At 49.2% G+C, this 22,015-nt stretch overlaps 2 protein-coding genes across 2 annotated transcripts; both read left to right on the top strand.

Moving 5' to 3' along the window:
• Positions 1-136: 136 nt before the first annotated feature.
• LOC310808362 (acylamino-acid-releasing enzyme-like) lies at positions 137-12,428 on the top strand. The gene is made up of 22 exons (XM_083675217.1): positions 137-903; positions 1,057-1,183; positions 1,432-1,519; positions 1,977-2,052; positions 2,754-2,845; positions 3,001-3,075; positions 3,230-3,367; positions 3,586-3,677; positions 3,995-4,035; positions 4,151-4,272; positions 6,664-6,724; positions 6,965-7,062; positions 7,203-7,254; positions 7,453-7,541; positions 7,662-7,800; positions 9,070-9,153; positions 9,252-9,332; positions 9,695-9,783; positions 10,387-10,577; positions 10,783-10,885; positions 10,992-11,098; positions 11,430-12,428. Exons 1-22 carry the CDS (start codon positions 702-704, stop codon positions 11,533-11,535), a joined length of 2,253 nt encoding a protein of 750 aa, XP_083531343.1. The 5' UTR covers positions 137-701; the 3' UTR covers positions 11,536-12,428.
• A 1,363-nt stretch (positions 12,429-13,791) lies between these two features.
• On the top strand, positions 13,792-18,920 carry tlr9 (toll-like receptor 9; the record flags this gene model as incomplete). The annotated part of the gene is made up of 3 exons (XM_083675927.1): positions 13,792-15,114; positions 15,277-16,971; positions 17,520-18,920. 3 exons carry the CDS (start codon positions 13,792-13,794, stop codon positions 17,724-17,726), a joined length of 3,225 nt encoding a protein of 1,074 aa, XP_083532053.1. The 3' UTR covers positions 17,727-18,920.
• Between the last annotated feature and the right edge of the window lie 3,095 nt (positions 18,921-22,015).

Below are 22,015 nucleotides of genomic sequence, written 5' to 3'. Positions count from 1 at the left end.
AACAGCCCGGTAACAGCCCGGTAACGGATGGAGTCCCAGGTAGGTGTGGTGATGAAGGAGAGCTACTGTAGGTGTGGTGATGAAGGAGAGCTCCTGTAGGTGTGGTGATGAAGGAGAGCTACTGTAGGTGTGGTGATGAAGGAGAGCTGCTGTCGCCTCCGTGATGAACACTTCAGTGTATCTGTTTTGTCTTTGCTAGCGAGGTTGCTAGGGGGGTGGGCTAGCTACTCCTTATCAAACTCACACCAGATTGCTGGCAATATTGCCCTACTCGCAACCTGTCAGTATATATCTATATATCTATAATGCGCTGATGGCCAAGAATGGAAGAGTTTCTACACCGTCGAGCCAGTTAGCTGGAAGTAGCCGTGCTAGCTAGCAGCTAACTGACAAGCCTCTTCCTGGTGACGCGTCCCGTCACTGTAGCAGGAACTTCCTGGTTTGGATGAGCTGAACTGACCAGCCGTTAGTCCAGGATTACTGTTCGTCTAGTCCAGGATTACTGTTCGTCTAGTCCAGGATTACTGTTAGTCACCTAACCAGCTGGCTGTAGTTTCTAGTCCAGGATTACTGTTCGTCTAGTCCAGGATTACTGTTCGTCTAGTCCAGGATTACTGTTCGTCACCTAACCAGCGAGATGCAGGAGGTTGCTGCCTTTCTGAACTTCAGTTAACTGTTAGCAAGCCGGGCTGTGTGGGGGGATGAACAGGTCGTTGCGGGTTGTCCGACGTGGTGTGTTGTTGACCCGGGGTGTGTGTTGCTCCTCCGGGAAGGTGATGACCGACGCGGGAGACGTCGCCCAGCTCTACCGGGAGCAGAGCCGGTTCCCCTCCCTCAGCCGGGCCGATGTCGGCCCTGTCATCACCTCACAGTACGGAGGAAAATACAGCAACCTGTACACAGGTAGGTGTGTGTGTGTGTGTGTGTGTGTGTGTGTGTGTGTGTGTGTGTGTACGCGCTTGCCCACGCACGTCTCAGGTAGAGGCTTGGAAGACTTTATTGTTGTTGAAGTTGTTGCCTTCAGTACTATTTGAATGTATTTAATTCCTCCCCCAGAATGGAGTCAACGTGACCTGGAAAGGAATGAGAGTGTCAAGTTCTGCCGGCAGTACATTGTGTTCCATGATGACAAGTCTGTGGTCTACTCTGGACCCTCAGGAAACTGCACGGAAATCAAGGGAGAGTATGTTGATATATGACCATTCTACCTGGAGTTAGGAGTTAGTCCTCTCATGTCACAAACCATGGTGCATTACGTGTATGGCTAGAACTGTCTTAAATGTTGTATAACTCCTTTTAGCATTTTGGCCAATGATGAGTTCTAGCTATATTGATTGTGTGTATTGTGTGTATTGTGTGTGTGTGTGTGTGTGTGTGTGTGTGTGTGTGTGTGTGTGTGTGTGTGTGTGTGTGTGTGTGTGTGTCTTCTAGGCTGCTGAGTAAAGACTCCCCCTCAGGGGAGATGAAGGCTGTGGTCAGAGAGTGCTCCATTAAAGGAGAGGACAAGCAGTTTTTGGAGGTGAGGGCCTGAGAGACCTTCTCTGAGAGACCTTCTCTGACTGGCTGTCTTTCTGTGTGCCTCTTCACCGTCTCTCCTTCTCTGACTGGCTGTCTTTCTGTGTGCCTCTTCACCGTCTCTCCTTCTCTGACTGGCTGTCTTTCTGTGTGCCTCTTCACCGCCTCTCCTTCTCTGACTGGCTGTCTTTCTGTGTGCCTCTTCACTGTCTCTCCTTCTCTGACTGGCTGTCTTTCTGTGTGCCTCTTCACCGTCTCTCCTTCACGCTCCCTGCAGTCTTCCTCTCTTCTTTCCCCTCGTCTCTGCCTCTTTCTGTTCCACCATTGTCTCTCTTCCCAGGTCATCTTTCACCCTGTGTCTCTTTCACCCTGTGTGAGTTTGACTGACACTTGATCCTCCATCATTTACTCCCTGCCCCCCCCCCCCCCTCCTCCTCCCTCTCCCACTGTGAACCCTTCAGATTTGGAGTAAGAACATCAAAGTGAAGAGCATCAACCTGACGGCCCTGAAGAAGCACGGCAAGGTGTATGAGGATGGTGAGAGACCTTCTGAACCTCCTCCTCCTCCTCCTCCTGCTGTTCTTACATGACAGACTCATCATCTTGGTGTTGTGGTGTTGTGTGGTCTCTTATAGATTTCATAACGTGCCGCCATCACTTTCATCCGGTCGGTGTACGACAAAGTAAACCAAATCTGTTATTAAAATCGATATTACAGAAGGTTAAAATTCACAAGAATTGAGAAAGCCGATGTTTGCCGCTGCTGTGTTCAGAGGCGCTGCCTTAGGTGGGAATAAAATCTCCCAAGAGCTGCTCTACGTGTCACTGTCAGCTGCTCTACATGTCAGTGTTGCCTGTCAAAAGTACAGGGCGCCCTCTACTGGGCATAAGAATCACCACGCGCAAGGCATCTTCAGAGGGGTTTTTGTCTTAGTAATGTAACAAGTTACTTTTAATGGAAGCAACGTTGTAACGTAACAAGTTACATTTAAAAGTGATGTTCCCCAACACTGCTGACCGAACTGACCAACTGATCGCTTCACTCGTTCAGAGTAGATGTGCAGTGTTGATGGTGCAGTATGAGATGACTCAACTGAGAAATATTTAACCCCCAATTTGAATTTCATATTTGTCATCTGTCCCATTGATAATAACTTGCCTCCATAGTTGAGTGCAGGAGTCAGCCCGTTGGTTTATCTAAGCGTGTCTTTGAGGTGAATCTCCTCTTGTGTTGCCAGACCAGTTTGGCTGCCTGGTGTGGTCCCACTCTGAGACCCACCTCCTCTACGTGGCGGAGAGGAAGCGTCCCAAGGCGGAGTCCTACTTCCAGGTCTCCAAACACACTCAAACATCAGCACACTTGTTCTGGAGGAACCTTGTTATTTTTTTTAACAATGAATTTGATGGCAGGGATGATAATGACCTCGCCCCCTCTCTCTCTCTCTCTCTCCTCTCCCTCTCTCTTTCTTCCTCACCTCTTTGCAGACAGAGTCTCCTGAGTCTTGTTCCCTTGGGGACGAGGATGAGGCTCTGAAAGGGGGAAAGAAGGACACCACCAAGGTGAACAAGATTAGATATTGTTTTTACACATACTTACTTATTCATCGATCGACTGCAGCACTATTAAAATCACAGCATTAAACTAAGCATTAATTGATACATTGGTTCACCTGTGTGTTTGTGTGTCTGTGCATGTGATCCTCCCGTCCTGCAGGGGGAGCAGTTTGCGTTCTATGAGGACTGGGGAGAGGCGCTGGTCAGTAAGTGTGCCCCTGTGCTGTGTGTGTTGGACATCGAGGGCAGCAACGTCTCTGTGCTGGAGGGAGTCCCCGAAAACATCTCACCTGGCCAGGTCAGTTGTGTGTGTCGGTGTCTGTCTGTGTGTCTGTGAGGGAGTCCCCGAAAACATCTCACCTGGCCAGGTCAGTTGTGTCCGTGTGTGTGTGTCTGTGAGGGAGTCCCCAAAAACATCTCACCTGGCCAGGTCAGGTGTGTGTGTCTGTGTCTGCGTGTGTGTGTGTGTATATGTGTCCGTGTATGTCCATCCACGTGTCCTGACTCTTTCTCCAGGCGTTTTGGGCTCCAGGTGACACAGGCGTGGTGTTTGTGGGCTGGTGGCATGAGCCGTTCAGACTGGGGCTGAAGTACTGCCCGAACCGCAGGTGAGACCCTCCCCGTGCTAAGAGACACCTCTCCTCGCCAGAGTGTTCAGTCAGAAGTCAACTCTCTTGTTCCAAACCTTCAGTCCTGAGTTAGAATATCTGCCATTTAGCTGACGCTTTTATCCAAAGCGACTTACATTGCAGTGAGTGCATACATTTCAGTATATATGGTCCCAGTGGGAATCGAACCCCCAACCTAAGCGTTGTTACCACCATGCTCTACCAACTGAGCCACAGAGGATCATATGTGTGTTAATGTTGTGCACAGGCTGTAGGCCTGATAATCACTCTCTGTTGTTCATTCCCCTTGATTAAAGGTCTTCCTTGTTCTACGTGGATCTGACTGGGGGGAAATGTGGTAAGTATATTTAACTCTCTTGTCTATTTTTTTAATCTTTGAACAGCTGTCATAAATGTATGTTTCCAAGGCGTCCATTTTGAAAGGTGTGTGTGTGTGTGTGTCCCTCCCTCAGAGCAGCTGTCGTCAGGCTCCAGCGCCGTGTGCTCCCCCCGGCTCAGCCCAGACCTGTGTAGGATCATCTACCTGGAGTGTGCTGTCTTTGGCCCTCACCAGCAGTGCAACAGGCTGTGTATGGTGAGGACGTGGGGGAGGGAGGGAGGGGTGCTGTCTTTGGCCCTCACCAGCAGTGCAACAGGCTGTGTATGGTGAGGAGGTGGGGGAGGGAGGGAGGGGTGGGGGAGGGAGGGATGTGTGCTGTCTTTGGCCCTCACCAGCAGTGCAACAGGCTGTGTATGGTGAGGAGGTGGGGGAGGGAGGGCTGGGGGAGGGAGGGAGGGAGGGAGGGATGTGTGCTGTCTTTGGCCCTCACCAGCAGTGCAACAGGCTGTGTATGGTGAGGAGGTGGGGGAGGGGGGGAGGGAGGGAGGGAGGGATGTGTGCTGTCTTTGGCCCTCACCAGCAGTGCAACAGGCTGTGTATGGTGAGGAGGTGGGGGAGGGGGGGAGGGAGGGAGGGAGGGATGTGTGCTGTCTTTGGCCCTCACCAGCAGTGCAACAGGCTGTGTATGGTGAGGAGGTGGGGGAGGGGGGGAGGGAGGGAGGGAGGGATGTGTGCTGTCTTTGGCCCTCACCAGCAGTGCAACAGGCTGTGTATGGTGAGGAGGTGGGGGAGGGAGGGAGGGGTGGGGGAGGGAGGGAGGGATGTGTGCTGTCTTTGGCCCTCACCAGCAGTGCAACAGGCTGTGTATGGTGAGGACGTGGGGGAGGGAGGGAGGGGTGGGGGAGGGAGGGAGGGAGGGAGGGAGGGATGTGTGCTGTCTTTGGCCCTCACCAGCAGTGCAACAGGCTGTGTATGGTGAGGAGGTGGGGGAGGGAGGGCTGGGGGAGGGAGGGAGGGAGGGAGGGATGTGTGCTGTCTTTGGCCCTCACCAGCAGTGCAACAGGCTGTGTATGGTGAGGAGGTGGGGGAGGGAGGGAGGGGTGGGGGAGGGAGGGATGTGTGCTGTCTTTGGCCCTCACCAGCAGTGCAACAGGCTGTGTATGGTGAGGAGGTGGGGGAGGGAGGGCTGGGGGAGGGAGGGAGGGAGGGAGGGATGTGTGCTGTCTTTGGCCCTCACCAGCAGTGCAACAGGCTGTGTATGGTGAGGAGGTGGGGGAGGGAGGGAGGGGTGGGGGAGGGAGGGAGGGGTGGGGGAGGGAGGGAGGGAGGGATGTGTGCTGTCTTTGGCCCTCACCAGCAGTGCAACAGGCTGTGTATGGTGAGGACGTGGGGGAGGGAGGGAGGGGTGGGGGAGGGAGGGAGGGAGGGATGTGTGCTGTCTTTGGCCCTCACCAGCAGTGCAACAGGCTGTGTATGGTGAGGAGGTGGGGGAGGGGGGGAGGGAGGGAGGGAGGGATGTGTGCTGTCTTTGGCCCTCACCAGCAGTGCAACAGGCTGTGTATGGTGAGGAGGTGGGGGAGGGAGGGAGGGGTGGGGGAGGGAGGGAGGGAGGGATGTGTGCTGTCTTTGGCCCTCACCAGCAGTGCAACAGGCTGTGTATGGTGAGGAGGTGGGGGAGGGAGGGAGGGAGGGGTGGGGGAGGGAGGGAGGGAGGGATGTGTGCTGTCTTTGGCCCTCACCAGCAGTGCAACAGGCTGTGTATGGTGAGGAGGTGGGGGAGGGAGGGAGGGGTGGGGGAGGGAGGGATGTGTGCTGTCTTTGGCCCTCACCAGCAGTGCACCAGGCTGTGTATGGTGAGGAGGTGGGGGAGGGAGGGAGGGGTGGGGGAGGGAGGGATGTGTGCTGTCTTTGGCCCTCACCAGCAGTGCAACAGGCTGTGTATGGTGAGGAGGTGGGGGAGGGAGGGAGGGGTGGGGGAGGGAGGGAGGGGTGGGGGGTGGGGGAGGGAGGGAGGGAGGGAGGGGTGGGGGAGGGAGGGATGACAGTTAAGAGCAGTCTTGGTGGGAATAGGATCCAGAGGGCAAACGTTGTGACACCACTTGGCTGAGCAGTTCCATATCCACCAAAACTGCAAACTAGTTACTAGCGCCTCCATGTGGTGGAAGAGGGCGCTGTAACATCATCAAACACCTCCTCAGGTGCCTGAGTGATGTGACCTTATATGGGTTATCTTGCATGGGTTATCTTATATGGGTTATCTTACATGGGTTATCTTACATGGGTTATCTTGCATGGGTTATCTTGCATGGGTTATCTTGCATGGGTTATTTTACATGGGTTATCTTACATGGGTTATCTTATATGGGTTATCTTATATGGGTTATCTTGCATGGGTTATCTTGCATGGGTTATCTTATGTCCGAAGGTGTAAAGTCCTCACATTTGGAGTAGGAGAGCAGATGGATGGCATGTTTGACACCGACAGTAGGAAGGGAAGGAGTGTGTTAGTAGTGTGTTAGGAGCGTGTTAGGAGCGTGTTAGGAGCGTGTTAGGAGCGTGTTAGGAGCGTGTTAGGAGCGTGTTAGGAGTGTGTTAGTAGTGTGTTCTGTTAGATGACGGTTGTTTTCCTGTGCGTTGTGTTTGTAGTACGACTGGTACACCAAGAAGACCTCCGTGGTGGTGGACGTGGTGAGGAGACCTCAGGAGGGTAAGAAGCTTTTGGAATACAATGTGTTCATTTTTTTATTGATTTTTATTGATTTTTATTCACTCTGTTTGGGACTTCTGTGCACTGACTGACTGACTGACTCTGTGTGTGTGTCCGTGTGTATGTGTCCGTGTGTGTGTCCGTGTGTGTGTCCGTGTGTGTGTGTGTGTGCGTGCGTGCGTGCGTGCGTGCGTGCGTGTGTGTGTGTGTGTGTGTGTGTGTGTGTGTGTGTGTGTGTAGATGGCTTTGCTGGTATCTACAGCTCCTTGCTGTCTCCTCTGTGCTGGTCGGCAGATAGCCAGCGCGTCCTCATCTCCTGTCCCCAGCGCAGCCGCAAGGTAAGGCCGTCTCCACGGAAACAGGCTGTTACCATGGAGAACTCTAGAACGTTTTTGTTACAGTACCCTTCTCTCCTCTTAGAAACCTTTTTGTTGTTGTGTTATTTTTTGGGGGGGATTTTGTTGTTGTTTTTTCCCAGGACCTTCTGTTGGTGGATACGACCACGGGGACTGTCACCACGCTGACGTCTGGTGAGTGGGTCACACACCGCTGACTCTCCTGCCACAGGAACGGCCGTTCCCACACGCTGACCACATGACTGTCTTAGTTTGATCTTCACAGGAAGTTGACTTGACAATCTGACGTTCTCACCTTCTGAGTCCTCATATCCTGTTTTTGCTGCGGTGTGATGTTCTCACTCTGAGGTTGTGATTGTGTGTCCCTGGTAGAGTCTGACGCAGGGAGCTGGACCTTGCTGACCATAGAGAGGGATCTGATGGTGGCCTGCTGCTCCTCTCCTAACTGCCCCCCCAGCCTGGTAATACCGCCTGCTTACAGACCGCAATTCACTGGAATTGGCTTCTGATGAAAAAACGATTGTTAGACCGTGAATGATGATGATTGTTATAACGCTAATTATCTTTGATCCTGTCGTCAGAGGGTGGGTTTCCTTCCTCCGGCCGGCTCCCCGGAGGAAGTGGGTTGGGTCACTCTGGAAGAAGCAGAGATGCAGCCTGACATTGATTGGCAGATCCTCACCTTCAGCCCGCCCCCAGACCAGGACAACAGCCAATACCGTAAGAGCCCCCCCCCTAGCTTTTACTAAAATATGTAAAATGAATCCATCATGTGTGTTGTTATCATGTGGTATCTGAAGCCCTTGTGGGCTCTCTGTGTGGTATCTGAAGCCCTTGTGGGCTCTCTGTGTGGTATCTGAAGCCCTTGTGGGCTCTCTGTGTGGTATCTGAAGCTCTTGTGGGCTCTCTGTGTGGTATCTGAAGCCCTTGTGGGCTCTCTGTGTGGTATCTGAAGCCCTTGTGGGCTCTCTGTGTGGTATCTGAAGCTCTTGTGGGCTCTGTGTGGTATCTGAAGCCCTTGTGGGCTCTCTGTGTGGTATCTGAAGCTCTTGTGGGCTCTCTGTGTGGTATCTGAAGCTCTTGTGGGCTCTCTGTGTGGTATCTGAAGCTCTTGTGGGCTCTGTGTGGTATCTGAAGCTCTTGTGGGCTCTCTGTGTGGTATCTGAAGCTCTTGTGGGCTCTCTGTGTGGTATCTGAAGCCCTTGTGGGCTCTCTGTGTGGTATCTGAAGCCCTTGTGGGCTCTCTGTGTGGTATCTGAAGCCCTTGTGGGCTCTCTGTGTGGTATCTGAAGCTCTTGTGGGCTCTCTGTGTGGTATCTGAAGCCCTTGTGGGCTCTCTGTGTGGTATCTGAAGCTCTTGTGGGCTCTGTGTGGTATCTGAAGCTCTTGTGGGCTCTCTGTGTGGTATCTGAAGCTCTTGTGGGCTCTGTGTGGTATCTGAAGCTCTTGTGGGCTCTGTGTGGTATCTGAAGCTCTTGTGGGCTCTGTGTGGTATCTGAAGCTCTTGTGGGCTCTCTGTGTGGTATCTGAAGCTCTTGTGGGCTCTCTGTGTGGTATCTGAAGCCCTTGTGGGCTCTCTGTGTGGTATCTGAAGCCCTTGTGGGCTCTCTGTGTGGTATCTGAAGCTCTTGTGGGCTCTCTGTGTGGTATCTGAAGCTCTTGTGGGCTCTATCTGAAGCTCTTGTGGGCTCTGTGTGGTATCTGAAGCTCTTGTGGGCTCTCTGTGTGGTATCTGAAGCCCTTGTGGGCTCTCTGTGTGGTATCTGAAGCTCTTGTGGGCTCTCTGTGTGGTATCTGAAGCTCTTGTGGGCTCTATGTGAAGCTCTTGTGGGCTCTGTGTGGTATCTGAAGCTCTTGTGGGCTCTGTGTGGTATCTGAAGCTCTTGTGGGCTCTATCTGAAGCTCTTGTGGGCTCTGTGTGGTATCTGAAGCTCTTGTGGGCTCTGTGTGGTATCTGAAGCTCTTGTGGGCTCTCTCTCTGTGTCGTAGCCGGCCTGGACTTCGATGCACTGCTGCTGAAACCAAAGGATGTTCCGGAAGGAGTGAAGCTGCCTCTCATCGTCACTCCACACGGTGGGTTCCTGTGTGTGTGTGTGTGTGTGTGTGTGTGTGTGTGTGTGTGTGTGTGTGTGTGTGTGTGTGTGTGTGTATTAACGTGTTCCCTCTCTCAGGTGGTCCTCACTCTGTGATCGTAGCAGACTGGCTCCTGTCCTCCTCGGTGCTCTGTCGGATGGGCTTCGGTGTGCTACTGGGTGAGCTGACCTCTGACCTCTGTCTGTGTGGGTGTCAGGAGGCCCGGCCAGCGACCGGCAGCTGTTGATTGGATGCGCCCGTGTTTAAGTGGATGAGCAGGGATCACCTCTCTCCTCCCTGTAGTCAGGCGGTGTTACCAGAGGGCTGGTGGATAAGCTTGTTAGGGGGTTTGAATGCCGAGATGTTTCAATCAACATCAGTCATATCCATCCTTACCCCCTTTGTGTGTCTGTGTGTGTGTGTGTGTGTGTGTGTGTATTCGAATAAACCATTTGTCTGAATAAAGTGTCTGGAGTGAAATCTACTTCCAATGTCTACTTGTCTACTTGTTTCTAATGCGTCTGTGTTGTTGTTGTTTCAGTGAACTACCGCGGGTCCGTAGGCTACGGCCAGGACAGCATTTACTCTCTGCCCGGCAACGTGGGCAGTCAGGACGTCAAGGATGTCCAGGTAAAACCACACTCGGGTTTCTAACAAGTTTGAAACACACCGTATGAAAGACTTATAAAATAACATTTAAATCTGTTGACGAGATCAGAATGAATCCCACCCCTGTGTGTGTAGGATCGGTCTGCGTCGGTGAAACCGGCTCTTGCGTTTTAGTAAGCGGTTTCTTCAAATGTACTTGTCGCACAGTGTGTGTTCACTCTTTTTTTGTTTTTCGGAAACGGCAAGTTAAAATAAGGTCCCTTTTGGTGATGCAAATGTGGCTCAGTGGAGCATGTTGAAGCGTCTTCATTGAGATCCTGGCTGAACATACAGAGACGGCTATTTTCAGTTCTGGTTGCCAGGAGATAACTCAGTTTCTGACTCGTGTTTAATTTGACTGTCTTGGTTCTCTCTCTCTCTCTCTCTCTCTCTGTCTCTGTCTCTGTCTCTGTCTCTCTCTCTCTCTCTCTCTCTCTGTCTCTGTCTCTCTCTCTCTCTCTCTCTCTCTCTCTCTCTACTCCCCCACTTTCTCTCTTTCATTCATTTGTTCTTCTCCTCTCCCACACACACACACACACACACACACACACACTGTTTCTCTTCTGTGTTTGGTTCTGCCTCCAGTTTGCCGTTGAGAGTGTTCTCAAGGGAGGGCTGTTTGATGAGCAGAAGGTGGCGGTTGCCGGGGGCTCCCACGGCGGATTCCTGGCCTGCCACCTGATTGGTCAGTACCCTGGCTTCTATAAGGCGTGTGTGGCTCGGAACCCCGTCATCAACCTGGCGTCCATGATCGGCAGCACGGACATTCCAGACTGGTGCGTACCGCCACACCCAACAGAACGCCATCCAACCTCTCCTCTCCTGTCCTACGAGCCTCTGCTTTCACTGTATCTGATTAACAGACTCTCTCTCTCGTGTGTGTGTGTGTGTGTGTGTGTGTGTGTGTGTGTGTGTGTGTGTGTGTGTGTGTGTGTGTGTGTGTGTGTGTGTGTGTGTGCGTGCGTGCGTGTGTGTTTGCAGGTGTATGGTGGAAGCTGGCTATGACTACACTACAGACTGCCTGCCTGACTCTGCTGTCTTGGACCAGATGCTAATGAAGTCTCCTATTAAACACGTCACACAGGTGTGTGGTGTGTGTGTGTGTGTGTGTGTGTGTGTGTGTGTGTGTGTGTGTGTGTGTGTGTGTGTGTGTGTGTGTGTGATCCTGACTTTGTGTGGTTTCCATTCAGGTGACGACTCCTGTGCTGCTCACTCTGGGGGAGGAGGACAAGAGGGTGCCCAGTAAACAAGGCATTGAGTATTACAGGGCCCTGAAGGCACTGCAAGTCCCAGTGCGGTGAGTAGCATGCCTCAGTCACACACACACACACACACACACACTGTGTATGTCTGTAACATTTCAGAATACAGACCTTATAATGTGCTAATGTAAGTTGCTGCTCCAAATCTATGAATGAGTTAATAACTGATGAGTTAATAACCTATGAATAACCAGAGTTAATAACCTATGAATAACCAGAGTTAATAACCTATGAATAACCAACTGACAGGCAGTCGAGGTTCAGCCAGACACTTTTAATCCTTAAAAGAAGACAAGAAGAGACGGTTGTAAAGTGGACTCCAACTCATACTGTTATTCCTACATCCCTGCCCGGCTGTCTTTTCAGGTTGCTGTGGTACCCAGGAAATAACCACTCCCTCTCCAAAGTGGACGCAGAGTCTGACGGCTTCATGAACATCGCCCTGTGGCTGACCCAGCACCTCTCTCTGTGATGTCACTCCTAGCAGCGATGTCATGCTAACAGATGCTAGCATGCTAACACTACGGCCGTCACCCTGCGAACAGCAGGCAGCTCACCTGTACAAGACAGTGTGAGGGTGGAGGGTCGAGGGTGGAGGGTCGAGGGTCAAGCCTAAGCCAAAGTACCGTAACTGCACTTACTCATCTGGGTCACCGAGGTCACCGAATTCTGGACCAGTGTGGAACCACAGTTCCAGCACAGGACCGGACGGATAGGCTTCTGTCACCTAGTTAAATTCTCTCTCTCTGAAACGTATAGCATTGTATTCTGTATCATTTATGCTGATGTTCTTTTTTATCCAATATTCCTCAAGAATAAGCATAACATCATAACATCCATGATTGAACAAGGGCTTCTATCACACAGAACAGATGAAGATCTTCTCTTTTAAATTTTGACTAACAGCCTTGGTTTAATCTCAGCGATGGATTTCAATCTGCAATAAAAAAAACTATTTCAAACAATATTGTAATCCTGACTCCTCACCATGTGCAGCGAAGTAATTGCTACACTACACAATATCCTCACTTTACCTGATTGTCACTGTAAACTTCAATATTCTTCCAATACAATATTGTTATCTCTGACTTTAAACCTTTGTCATTGTATTATGTTGCACCTGATTACCCCCCCACCCCCCTTCCATTTGTCCCTTTCACTATTTGGAAACTCTGGTGTACCAAGTTATTTGTTACAGGTGCAAGTATTGAACATTGAATGTGCAGTTTCATCTCTTTCAAAACGGAAACAGCTTAGTGGCGTAGCACAATCCTGGGTCAACGCTGAACCTGACATGTCTCACATGTCATCCCTCCTCTCTCTCGCCCATCCCTCTGGTCAATCTCTTCTGTCTCTGTCCCAGTAAAGCAGAAATAAAACATATTAAAAAGGAAAACACTTGAGCACACTTGCATTGTTGCTATGTCGTGGTTTATGTGTGGAAGATCCTGCAGCTGTCTCGGTCCGGAGATCTTCGTCTGGGTGTTTATACACCTGGTTTCCTTTTACATTCTTCTACGCCAATAATGTTTTAGAACGTTTATTAATTCACTTTGAGCAGCTGGAGCGAACCTCGTTGTGCCAGCCTCTCTGAAGCAGTTTCATAACGTTGTCATCTGGGATGACTGCTACTCAGAATTCAGAATCTGTCCTGTGGAAGAGGTTTCACTGCAGGCATCCACTTCCCCATGTCTGTGCTCTCTGTTGAGCAAGACATTTCTAGTACATTTTCTCTCACAACGGACTCGGAGTGTTTGGAAATTCCTTTTATTTTTAGTTTATTAGTATTATTTTTTTTATTTCTTTTGACCGTCAGCTGGTTGTTAAGGATCTGAAACCTCAAACAGTAAGTGTGTTTTTAGCTTTAATTGCTCTGAGAAAACACCTGCGAGCGTCTGCATTTGCTGTGCTTGTAGTAGTGACAGTTTGTTCTGTCCCATCCATCCGTAATGTTCTCCAATTGGTTGTAAGAGTCTAAATTGTCTTCACATTGGGATCAACACTGTATGCAGACCATGTTATGACTGATGACAGAATGAAGGCACAGCCATTTAGCCCTAATTGTACATTAACTAATTTAGAACAACATTCTTGCTATTTCATAGTTATGTGCTAAAGATACTGTACTTATGTCTTGGTCCACAGACCTTCATCTGGGTATTCATACACATGGTTTATTTACATTTTTACACAAAAATAATGTTTTAAAATGTTTATTCATTCACTTTGAGCACCTGGAGCAGATGACAGAATGGTATTCTAAAGGCACAGCTGTTTAGAGAGAGATGAGGAACTCTATGACTCCTACTGTGGAATATGAAAATAAAACACTGAAGAATAGATGGCGGGTCAAACATCAGACATACATTTATTCCCAATGATTACTTCGAACAGTTCTGGACATGATCGAACAAACTCAACACAAGTGACCCTAACCCTAACCCTAACCCAGTCGGATCATCAATGTCTGAACTGCTTTTATAAGTGTTACCTATTAGATGTAGGGACTGTCACAGAAGGTTAATAAGATGGTTAAGAGAAATCCCCCCCTCCCCCCAGAACACACACACTCACCCACTCACCCACACACACACACACACACACACACACACACACACACACACATACTTACACACACCCTATGTTGGATACTGCCTTTTATAGAATGTCATGTTTTGAGTGGTCTGTGTATAAAGTCAGTATTTTCTCTCTCTTTTCTTTTCAGGTCATGTTGGAATATGTCCTCCTCCTCCTCTCTGTGTTCCAACTGCTACCATTAGTCAGAACCAGAAATCCCAAGTTTTTTCCTTGCGATAACGAAGACGATCCCTCTAAGGTGGACTGCTCTCAGAGACCTCTCATCAACGTCCCACTGATCAGGTCCACCCTTATCGTCTCACTTGACCTGAGTGAGACCAAGATCCAGCAGGTGGGGAAGAATGCCTTCTCTGGCGTTCCGAACCTCCAGACACTGAGAATTATGCGAAACTGTCTCCCGGCACAACTCAGAGCTCTTGGGGCTCCTTCGTGCCGGGTGGAGATCCACAAAGACGCCTTCAAGGGCCTCCAGAAGCTCCGCGCACTCCATCTGGCAGGGAACAGCCTCACCTCCATCCCCCTTTTACCCAGTAGCCTGGAGGTCCTGGATCTGGAGTGTAACCAACTCTACAACTTTGTCAAACCCCTGGGCACCCCAAACCTCACACAGCTCCTCCTGTACAACAACTGCTACTACACCAATCCCTGCAACCAGTCCTTCCACATCAGTGAGAGTGTATTAAATGAGCTTACTTACCTGAAAAACCTCTCCATGGGGTTCAATAACGTGACATCCATCCCCCTTGGGCTGCCTCCATCCCTGGAGAGCCTGGATCTAAGGGAGAATAAACTCACGGTGGTGGTCGACGGGGCATTTGCCAACCTGACCCGTCTCCAAACCCTTAACCTAGGATGGAACTGCCAGCGCTGTGACCACGCGGCCCAGCCCTGCTTCCCCTGCCCTGATAACGCCCCCCTCAAGCTCTACCCCCACTCCTTCTATGTCCGGAACACTTCTATCACATACCTCAGCCTACGGGGCAATTCCCTACGCACCATCCCAGAAGGCCTCTTTAGCCCCCTGGATCAACTGCAGTATCTGGACCTCTCTGACAACCTACTGGCCTACGCCATACAAAATGGCACCTTCTTCAAGGAGCTGAAGAAGCTCAAGGGGATCAGCCTCATCTATAACTACGAGCCGTTAAAAACATTTAAAGAGCTGGTGCTGTCTCCCTACCTGAGCCAGATCTCTGGCTTAAAATATCTTCTCCTTAGTGGGAACTTTTTCCAAGCGCTCTCAGAGCAAAGCCTGGGAATTCTGGCCGAGCTGCATCAGCTGGAGCACCTGGAGCTGAGGATGAACTTCATCAACTCCTGCAACCTGAGTTCCCTTGGCCACCTGCCAGCTCTGAAGGTGGTAGACATCTCCCAGAACATGCTCAACTTCCTCCCGACCTGTACCACTCAGTCCACCGAGTGTCAGTCGATTCAGAGCTCTCAGAACCAGAACTGGGATGGCACAGTGGACTCCCAGAACCAGAACTGGGATGGCACAGTGGACTCTCAGAACCAGAACTGGGATGGCACAGTGGACTCCCAGAAGCAGAAATGGGATAGCACAGTGGACTCCCAGAACCAGAACTGGGATAGCACAGTGGACTCCCAGAACCAGAACTGGGATGGCACAGTGGACTCCCAGAACCCGCACCTTTTGCTCTGGGACCGGAAGGCTGTTGACACCGAGCTGTGGGATCTGTCAGGTCCAGCAGCCTCTGCCACCAAGCCAGGACCAACCATGGTGGAGAAATCAGAAGATGATGTATCCCAAATTCCAACAATATGGTTTTTCAAGAACAGCTCCTGTAGCCGTCGCTTGTCTTTTGACCTTTCTCAAAATGCCATCCTGTCCCTCAACAGCAGCATGTTCACGGGCATGGAGAGGGCCGTCTGTCTGGACCTCTCTTACAACTATTTAAGCCAGGCCTTAAACGGACGTCAGTTTCTCCCCCTAAGCAACCTAGCGTACCTCAACATGGCCTACAACAGAATTGATTTCTACTACAAAGAGGCCTTCCAAGAGCTGAACGCCACTCTGAAGGGCCTGGACCTCAGCAACAATGAGTTTCACTTCCTGATGAGGGGCATGGGCCACCGCTTGGAGTTTATCCAACATCTTCCCTATTTGGAGATGCTGAGTCTGAATAATAATGGCATTGGTATGCGGATAGATCATAAGCTGAACAGCACGTCTCTTAGGTACCTCTATTTCTCTGGTAACCGCCTGGACATCATGTGGGACCCGAGAAACAATGGCTACGCCAACTTCTTCCAGGACCTTACCAACCTGACCTTCCTGGATATCTCCAGCAACCAGCTGTGGTCGCTCTCACCAGATGTGTTCTGTAATTTTCCGCGAAACCTCAGTGTACTACGGGTCAGCGATAACTGCCTCACCTACTTCCCATGGGAGAACATAACGGTGCTTAGCCAACTCCGCCACCTCAATCTCAGTAGAAACGACCTCTCCAAGCTGCCTAACAAAGTAATAGACTTCGGGCTGGACTTTGCCTTCCTGGACCTGAGTCACAACCAGATTAGCCAGCTTCCTGAGGCCTTCTTCAACCAGACTTCGGCCCTACGCTATCTCTATCTTAACAACAACAAGCTTATGCAGTTGGATCAGCAGACCCTCCCTGCACCACTGAGGAATGGTAGCGCCCTTCAGGAACTCACTCTGCACTCCAACCAGTTTGTCTGCGACTGTAATACTTCGTGGTTTGCGGACTTCCTGCGTGGTAGTTCTTTGCAGATCCCTCACCTCAACACACGCGTGTCCTGCGAATTCCCAAAGTCCCTGCAGGGGGCGAGCGTACTGTCCATGGACTCCCATTTCTGCCAGGAGTTGTATGGCAGCCTGGCCTACCTCACCACCTCCTTCCTGGTCATTGTGTTCACTGTCCTGCCTCTGCTAAGGCATCTCTATGGCTGGGACCTGTGGTACTGCTTACAGGTGCTGTGGGCTGGACACAAGGGCTACTCCCAGCTTCCTGATGGCGAGTTGCAGAGCCAGTACGATGCCTTTGTGGTATTTGACACGGGAAACCAGGCCGTGAGGGACTGGGTCTACAACGAGTTGACCGTCAATCTGGAGAATGAGGGCCGGAGAAGGTTCCACCTCTGCCTGGAGGAGCGGGACTGGGTTCCAGGACACTCCTGCATTGAGAACCTCCACAGCGCCGTCTACAGCAGCATGAAGACCGTGTTTGTTCTGTCGAGCAGCGGGATTGGGCCTGGTAACGGTACCAGGGCTGACGGTGTTATCCGCCAGGCTTTCTTCATGGTTCAGCAGAGGCTTCTGGATGAGAAGGTAATAATATTAATAATATTTCATATATATGTCATATACAGTAGAACTGTAAACATTTCATGTGTATATTGTGTTGCTAATTGCCGTGGCCACTGTGTTTATTGTATTGGCTGGTGAAATAGATGTTCCCCTGTGGAGGACAAGGAAAGTGGTAGTAGTGGTAGCCACTACCTTCACTGCTCCTTTGGACTATTACTATCAATGACTGCTGCTACAGACACTTGACACTGTATTACTATAGTTATTATTACAGTTATTACTGCTGCTACAGACACTTGACACTGTATTACTATAGTTATTATTACAGTTATTACTGCTGCTACAGACACTTGACACTGTATTACTATAGTTATTATTACAGTCATTACTGCTGCTATTTACACTACACCCTTATGCACTACTACTGTCACTGGTTTATTATTACTAGATGATATTGTATTGTTGATTTGTCGATTGTTGTTGACTGTTGTTGATCGATCAGCAAGATCCCAAAGCATTTCACTCTATGAATTTGATCTGATTTTAAAGTCATATTTTCTCATATTTAGATGGATGTGGCGGTGCTGGTGCTGTTGGATGAGGTGTTTCCCAAAATGAAGTACCTGCAGCTGAGGAAAAGACTCTGTAGGAAGTCTGTTCTGTCCTGGCCCAGAAACCCGCGGGCCCAGCCGCTGTTCTGGACCCACATACGGGCTGCGCTGGCCTCAGACAACCTGCGGTCCTACGACACCAACATGAGCGAGAGCTTCATATAATACATTATTTATTTTAGATTCATACATCACTTTTCCACGTGGTCAAAATGCTTCACAATCTCCTCTGAAATTATAATTCTATGTTTATCTCTTATCTACTATAACAAAACTATCTGTGTATTTTGTCAAAATGAGTGTATTTACAGAATACATTTGGTTGGTCAGTAAAGATTGTTGCCTATATTGTATTGGTTTAATTCTTAGTTGAGATTTGAAGCTATTTGTCTGAAATAGAAGATACACAAGACAGTGTTTCCCCACCAGCTTCTCTTTATGCACTGGTATGGTACAATGGTTCATACAAAGCTATCGTGTCAAGAAATGTAGAAGTGAAATCTCAAATTGTCTGACGTGTCGACATTCGGCCAGAAACATACGGTGTACCCTGAATGTTAATTTCACCCTCAATCTCAGTCTCACACTGTAGAGAGGAAGTGGAAGTGAATGGGGTGCCTACAGACACGGAACGCGGTCAGTTTCTACAGGAAGTGAGCGCAGGCTGAATTCCAGCTAAAAAGGCAACGCAGCTGCTTCCATTTCTCATGAGACATAATAGATTTGTGAACACACATACCACATACACACATACACACATACCACATACACACATACCACATACCTTGTCATATGTTTTAAAAGAAATGTGCATTGTAACACCCACATGTTCCTGTAGATGAATGACTTAAACACCTACATGTTCCTGTAGATGAATGACTTAAACACCTACTATTTGAAAATAAATGTGTGTCGTAAGGATGCAAATGTGAGGGGATGTTGCATGAAGGAGCAGGGGATCAAAATAGTATGTAAATGAGTTTGTAGGTAGGCGTACAAACCCACTGTGTGATCACATGACCATGTTTACATGACATAGACACTGATTGCTCTATTTTCTGTACAGTGTTTATGTACTGACATTGTAAAATGCATCAGATAATTATTCAATAAAATGTGTGTGTGTGTGTGTGTGTATGAGAGAGAGATAGAGAGAGAGAGAGAGTGTCTCTTGTGCTGTGTCATGCTGACTATGTTGTGAGGTGAACAGAAGGAGAGTGGGATGTGAACTGTGTGATGCGCTACATTCATTATGACTGAGGCAGCTCCTCAGAATCACCTTCCTCCATACACTAACAGTTTGACTTCATCTCTAAAAGAATGTTTTTCATTGCCTGGATGCCAGATTTGTGTCTTCCTTAGCCAACAAGTCTAGAGAGATTTGATCTCAATGAGACGAACCTGTATAAATAAAGTTTAAATAAAAATAAAATGGTGTGTGTGTGTGTGTGTGTGTGTGTGTGTGAGTGCGTGTGCGTCCACTAGTGGGCCACTCTAACGTTTGCTCTGGTCCAATGTCATACAGTGTAGTTTGTGATGCGAACACAAACTCTGGACTATGCCAGAAAGAGAACCAGTAGCCAGGTTCAAATTGCTCTTTGATCGATTTCCAGTGCCTTACTGGTGCATTACAGAACTTTTTTTGTGTATTATTTCCATAAAATGTTGGCTTAGTTGTTAACTGTATGATTCATATAATGTTAATCGATTTCTTATTAGACCACACAGTTCTCAGTTTAAGGCCAACAAACTTGAGCAAAATAAACTTCTGCTCATGCGTGTGGCGAGGTGTCCCCCTCTCTGTCCAATCAGGTCATTTATGGACACAATTTTGTCTAAGCTATGCCTACAACTATGATCTATCGAAATAAAACTCAATGCAGGCCCATTTCTTTGGTCGCACTAGTACTAGGCGTTTCGTTGTCTGTGCGAGTGTGCCAGGCGTATAGGCGACGCTGAAATCATCTCCAATCAGCTGTCCCTTTAATTGTCCCCGCGGCCGCGAGCCGGCGGGATTGGCAGTAGTGCGCGTACCTCCGGTGTGATAACGGGACAGCTCAGAGAGAATGCTGAGACGGTGGAGCTCGCGCCGGGCTTGGACACGAGCTGGGCTTTCCGGTGATGGAGAAGGACCGATCGGTTAAACGGTAAGAGCGAGGGGACGGTTTACGCACCGTGATTTCGGTGGTTCAGTCATGTTGCCGTTGAAACGAGTTAAACTGCATCGGGTTTGTGATGGAGCGGCTTAATTCTTATGTAATGTAGAAATACATGCAGCCGTGGATATTACAAGTAGACTCAAATCCCTCTAAATCCCTCTAGCCGTGGTCGTGGAGTTGTCCGGGGGGCTGGTACTGGGCTGGGGATACGGTATACGGTATACGGTAGGCGAACGCGGCTTGTTCCATGTCAGTTCATCCACATCAGCCCGGTGGCTTCAGCAACAGTACACACCTGTGCTATAGGCTGTTTTTGGGTGTGGAGGCTGCTACCGTCGTCCACCGTCAGCTCCAGCTCTACGGGGAGTTCTCCTCTCCCTGCAACAGCTGGCGGGCAGGCGGTCAACCCAGACATGGGGGGGGGAAAGTGACTGTCAGGTGGAGAAAAGCGTTATTTGTGCTTGACAACTTCTGAGACATGTTCCTTTTCTGGTGGCTCGATGAAAGGAAGGGGTGTTCATCTCTCTGCCTCCATCTCTCGAGCGATGAGGTTGACACGAGTGACAGCGAGGTCATGCGTGCTGCTGCGTAAAGTTAGCCGGCGTCTAATGACGCTGACGCATAATCCACTGAGACAAAGTGTCCCCGGGCAGCACCAAAGAGGTATCTCACATCTGATCTGTATTGTGATGTTCTTGTTGATGTTGCAAAAAATCAATGAAAGTCAAAAAGGTGTGTTGTCCATACTTTAGCACAAAGCTAACCTGTTAGCACTTTGCGTGTTTTATATTCAAAGAAAAATCAATTCATCCTGTTGCATGCAAAGTATAGGCGATTTCAAATTCAACACTGAGGGCTTAAATGATTCGATTTAAGGGGGTGATAGCGTACTATGATAACGCTTCTGGTCGATCGGTGTCAGACATTAATGTACTGTCCCTCTTACACCGATGGACAAGGGATTGACAGTTGTTGTGACTGACAGTAAACTCAGCCAATCGCTCAGCCGTGGCACTGCGTAGGGGACACCACCGTCCAATCCCCAGACAGCAGGAGGGATTTAAACAATGGATTTGCATACTATCCCCTTCTCCGACCGGTATCTAACCCGGGCCACCGTCTCTGCGTGCCCGCGGGTGTGAACGGCATGTTAGGCCCTTTTGACACCTGTCACTCCCCTCTGACGTCTGTCACTTCCGTCATGAACATGGGTATCTCCCCTCACCTGCCCCATGTGTCCCACTTATCCGCCTCATCTGCCCACATTGTATTTGGATGGCATTATTCCAATAGGTCATGCCCTATCTTGGATTTGCATTTACCAAATGTTTTTTCTCACACAAGAGACTAACGGTGACCTCTCACCTCTCACGGTGACCTCTCACCTCTCACGGTGACCTCTCTGGCTACACTGCTGTAGGTCGACTGGGCGTTGGAACATAGAGGCTGTGTGATTTGCTGAAATCCAACTAGGCTGAGGTCTGTGTCCAGATGAAACCAGAGACGGGGACATCTCCAGTCATACTGACATGCTCATGAGTTGAACAGTCGGCCAAGGTGGAAGAAGGTCCATGTGCTATCTTATTTGCCGAAATAAAGATATAAAATAAAACATTTGAAATCATGAGCGGAAATATCTCAGGTCACAGCTGCATGATCAATATTTGGTCATGATGTAGCCTAGGATATTAATTTTACAAGGGAGGTATTTAAGCTATGGATTTATCTGGATTTATTTAAGCCTATGCATTGTTTTCCCTAATATGTGTTCATATCTGACCAGGGAACACACTGACAGACCCTTGTCATTCAGGTGACAGGTGGAAGGGCCTTAGACTTGCATATGCTGCAAAGGTCAGCTTAACAGGGAGATCAAACACTGTTAAAACCGAAATCCAATCTCTCATTTAATCTAACTGTGAAGTATAAATGATGCGTTATATGCCTATATTTCCATGCACATTCGTTGAATACAATACTACTGTCAACTTGACTGGCACTTTATTTCTACAGGGGAGACACACTGAGACCATGGTCTCTTTTGCAGGTGCACCCTGTCCACAATATTTACACAATAATAAAACAACACATAGAAAATACAGTTCAATACAGAAATCAATACATCATATAAAACCATTGTATATTATATATTAGGAGATTATATATGAGGAGAAACAATCCCATCTTTCACCAGGGAGGTCTTCAGTTAGGCATGCAGTGTTGGAGTGTGCGTAGCCTAGATCCCAGAGTTTCTATTCATTTCCCTCTTTTACAGCCTGCTTTAGTTTCAGCCTG

The sequence above is a fragment of the Argentina silus genome (assembly GCF_951799395.1).
Source record: "Argentina silus genome assembly, chromosome: 8".
Lineage (NCBI taxonomy): Eukaryota > Metazoa > Chordata > Actinopteri > Argentiniformes > Argentinidae > Argentina > Argentina silus.
The sequence above is the reverse complement of the archived record's forward strand: the minus strand, read 5'-3'. Positions and strand labels throughout refer to the sequence as shown.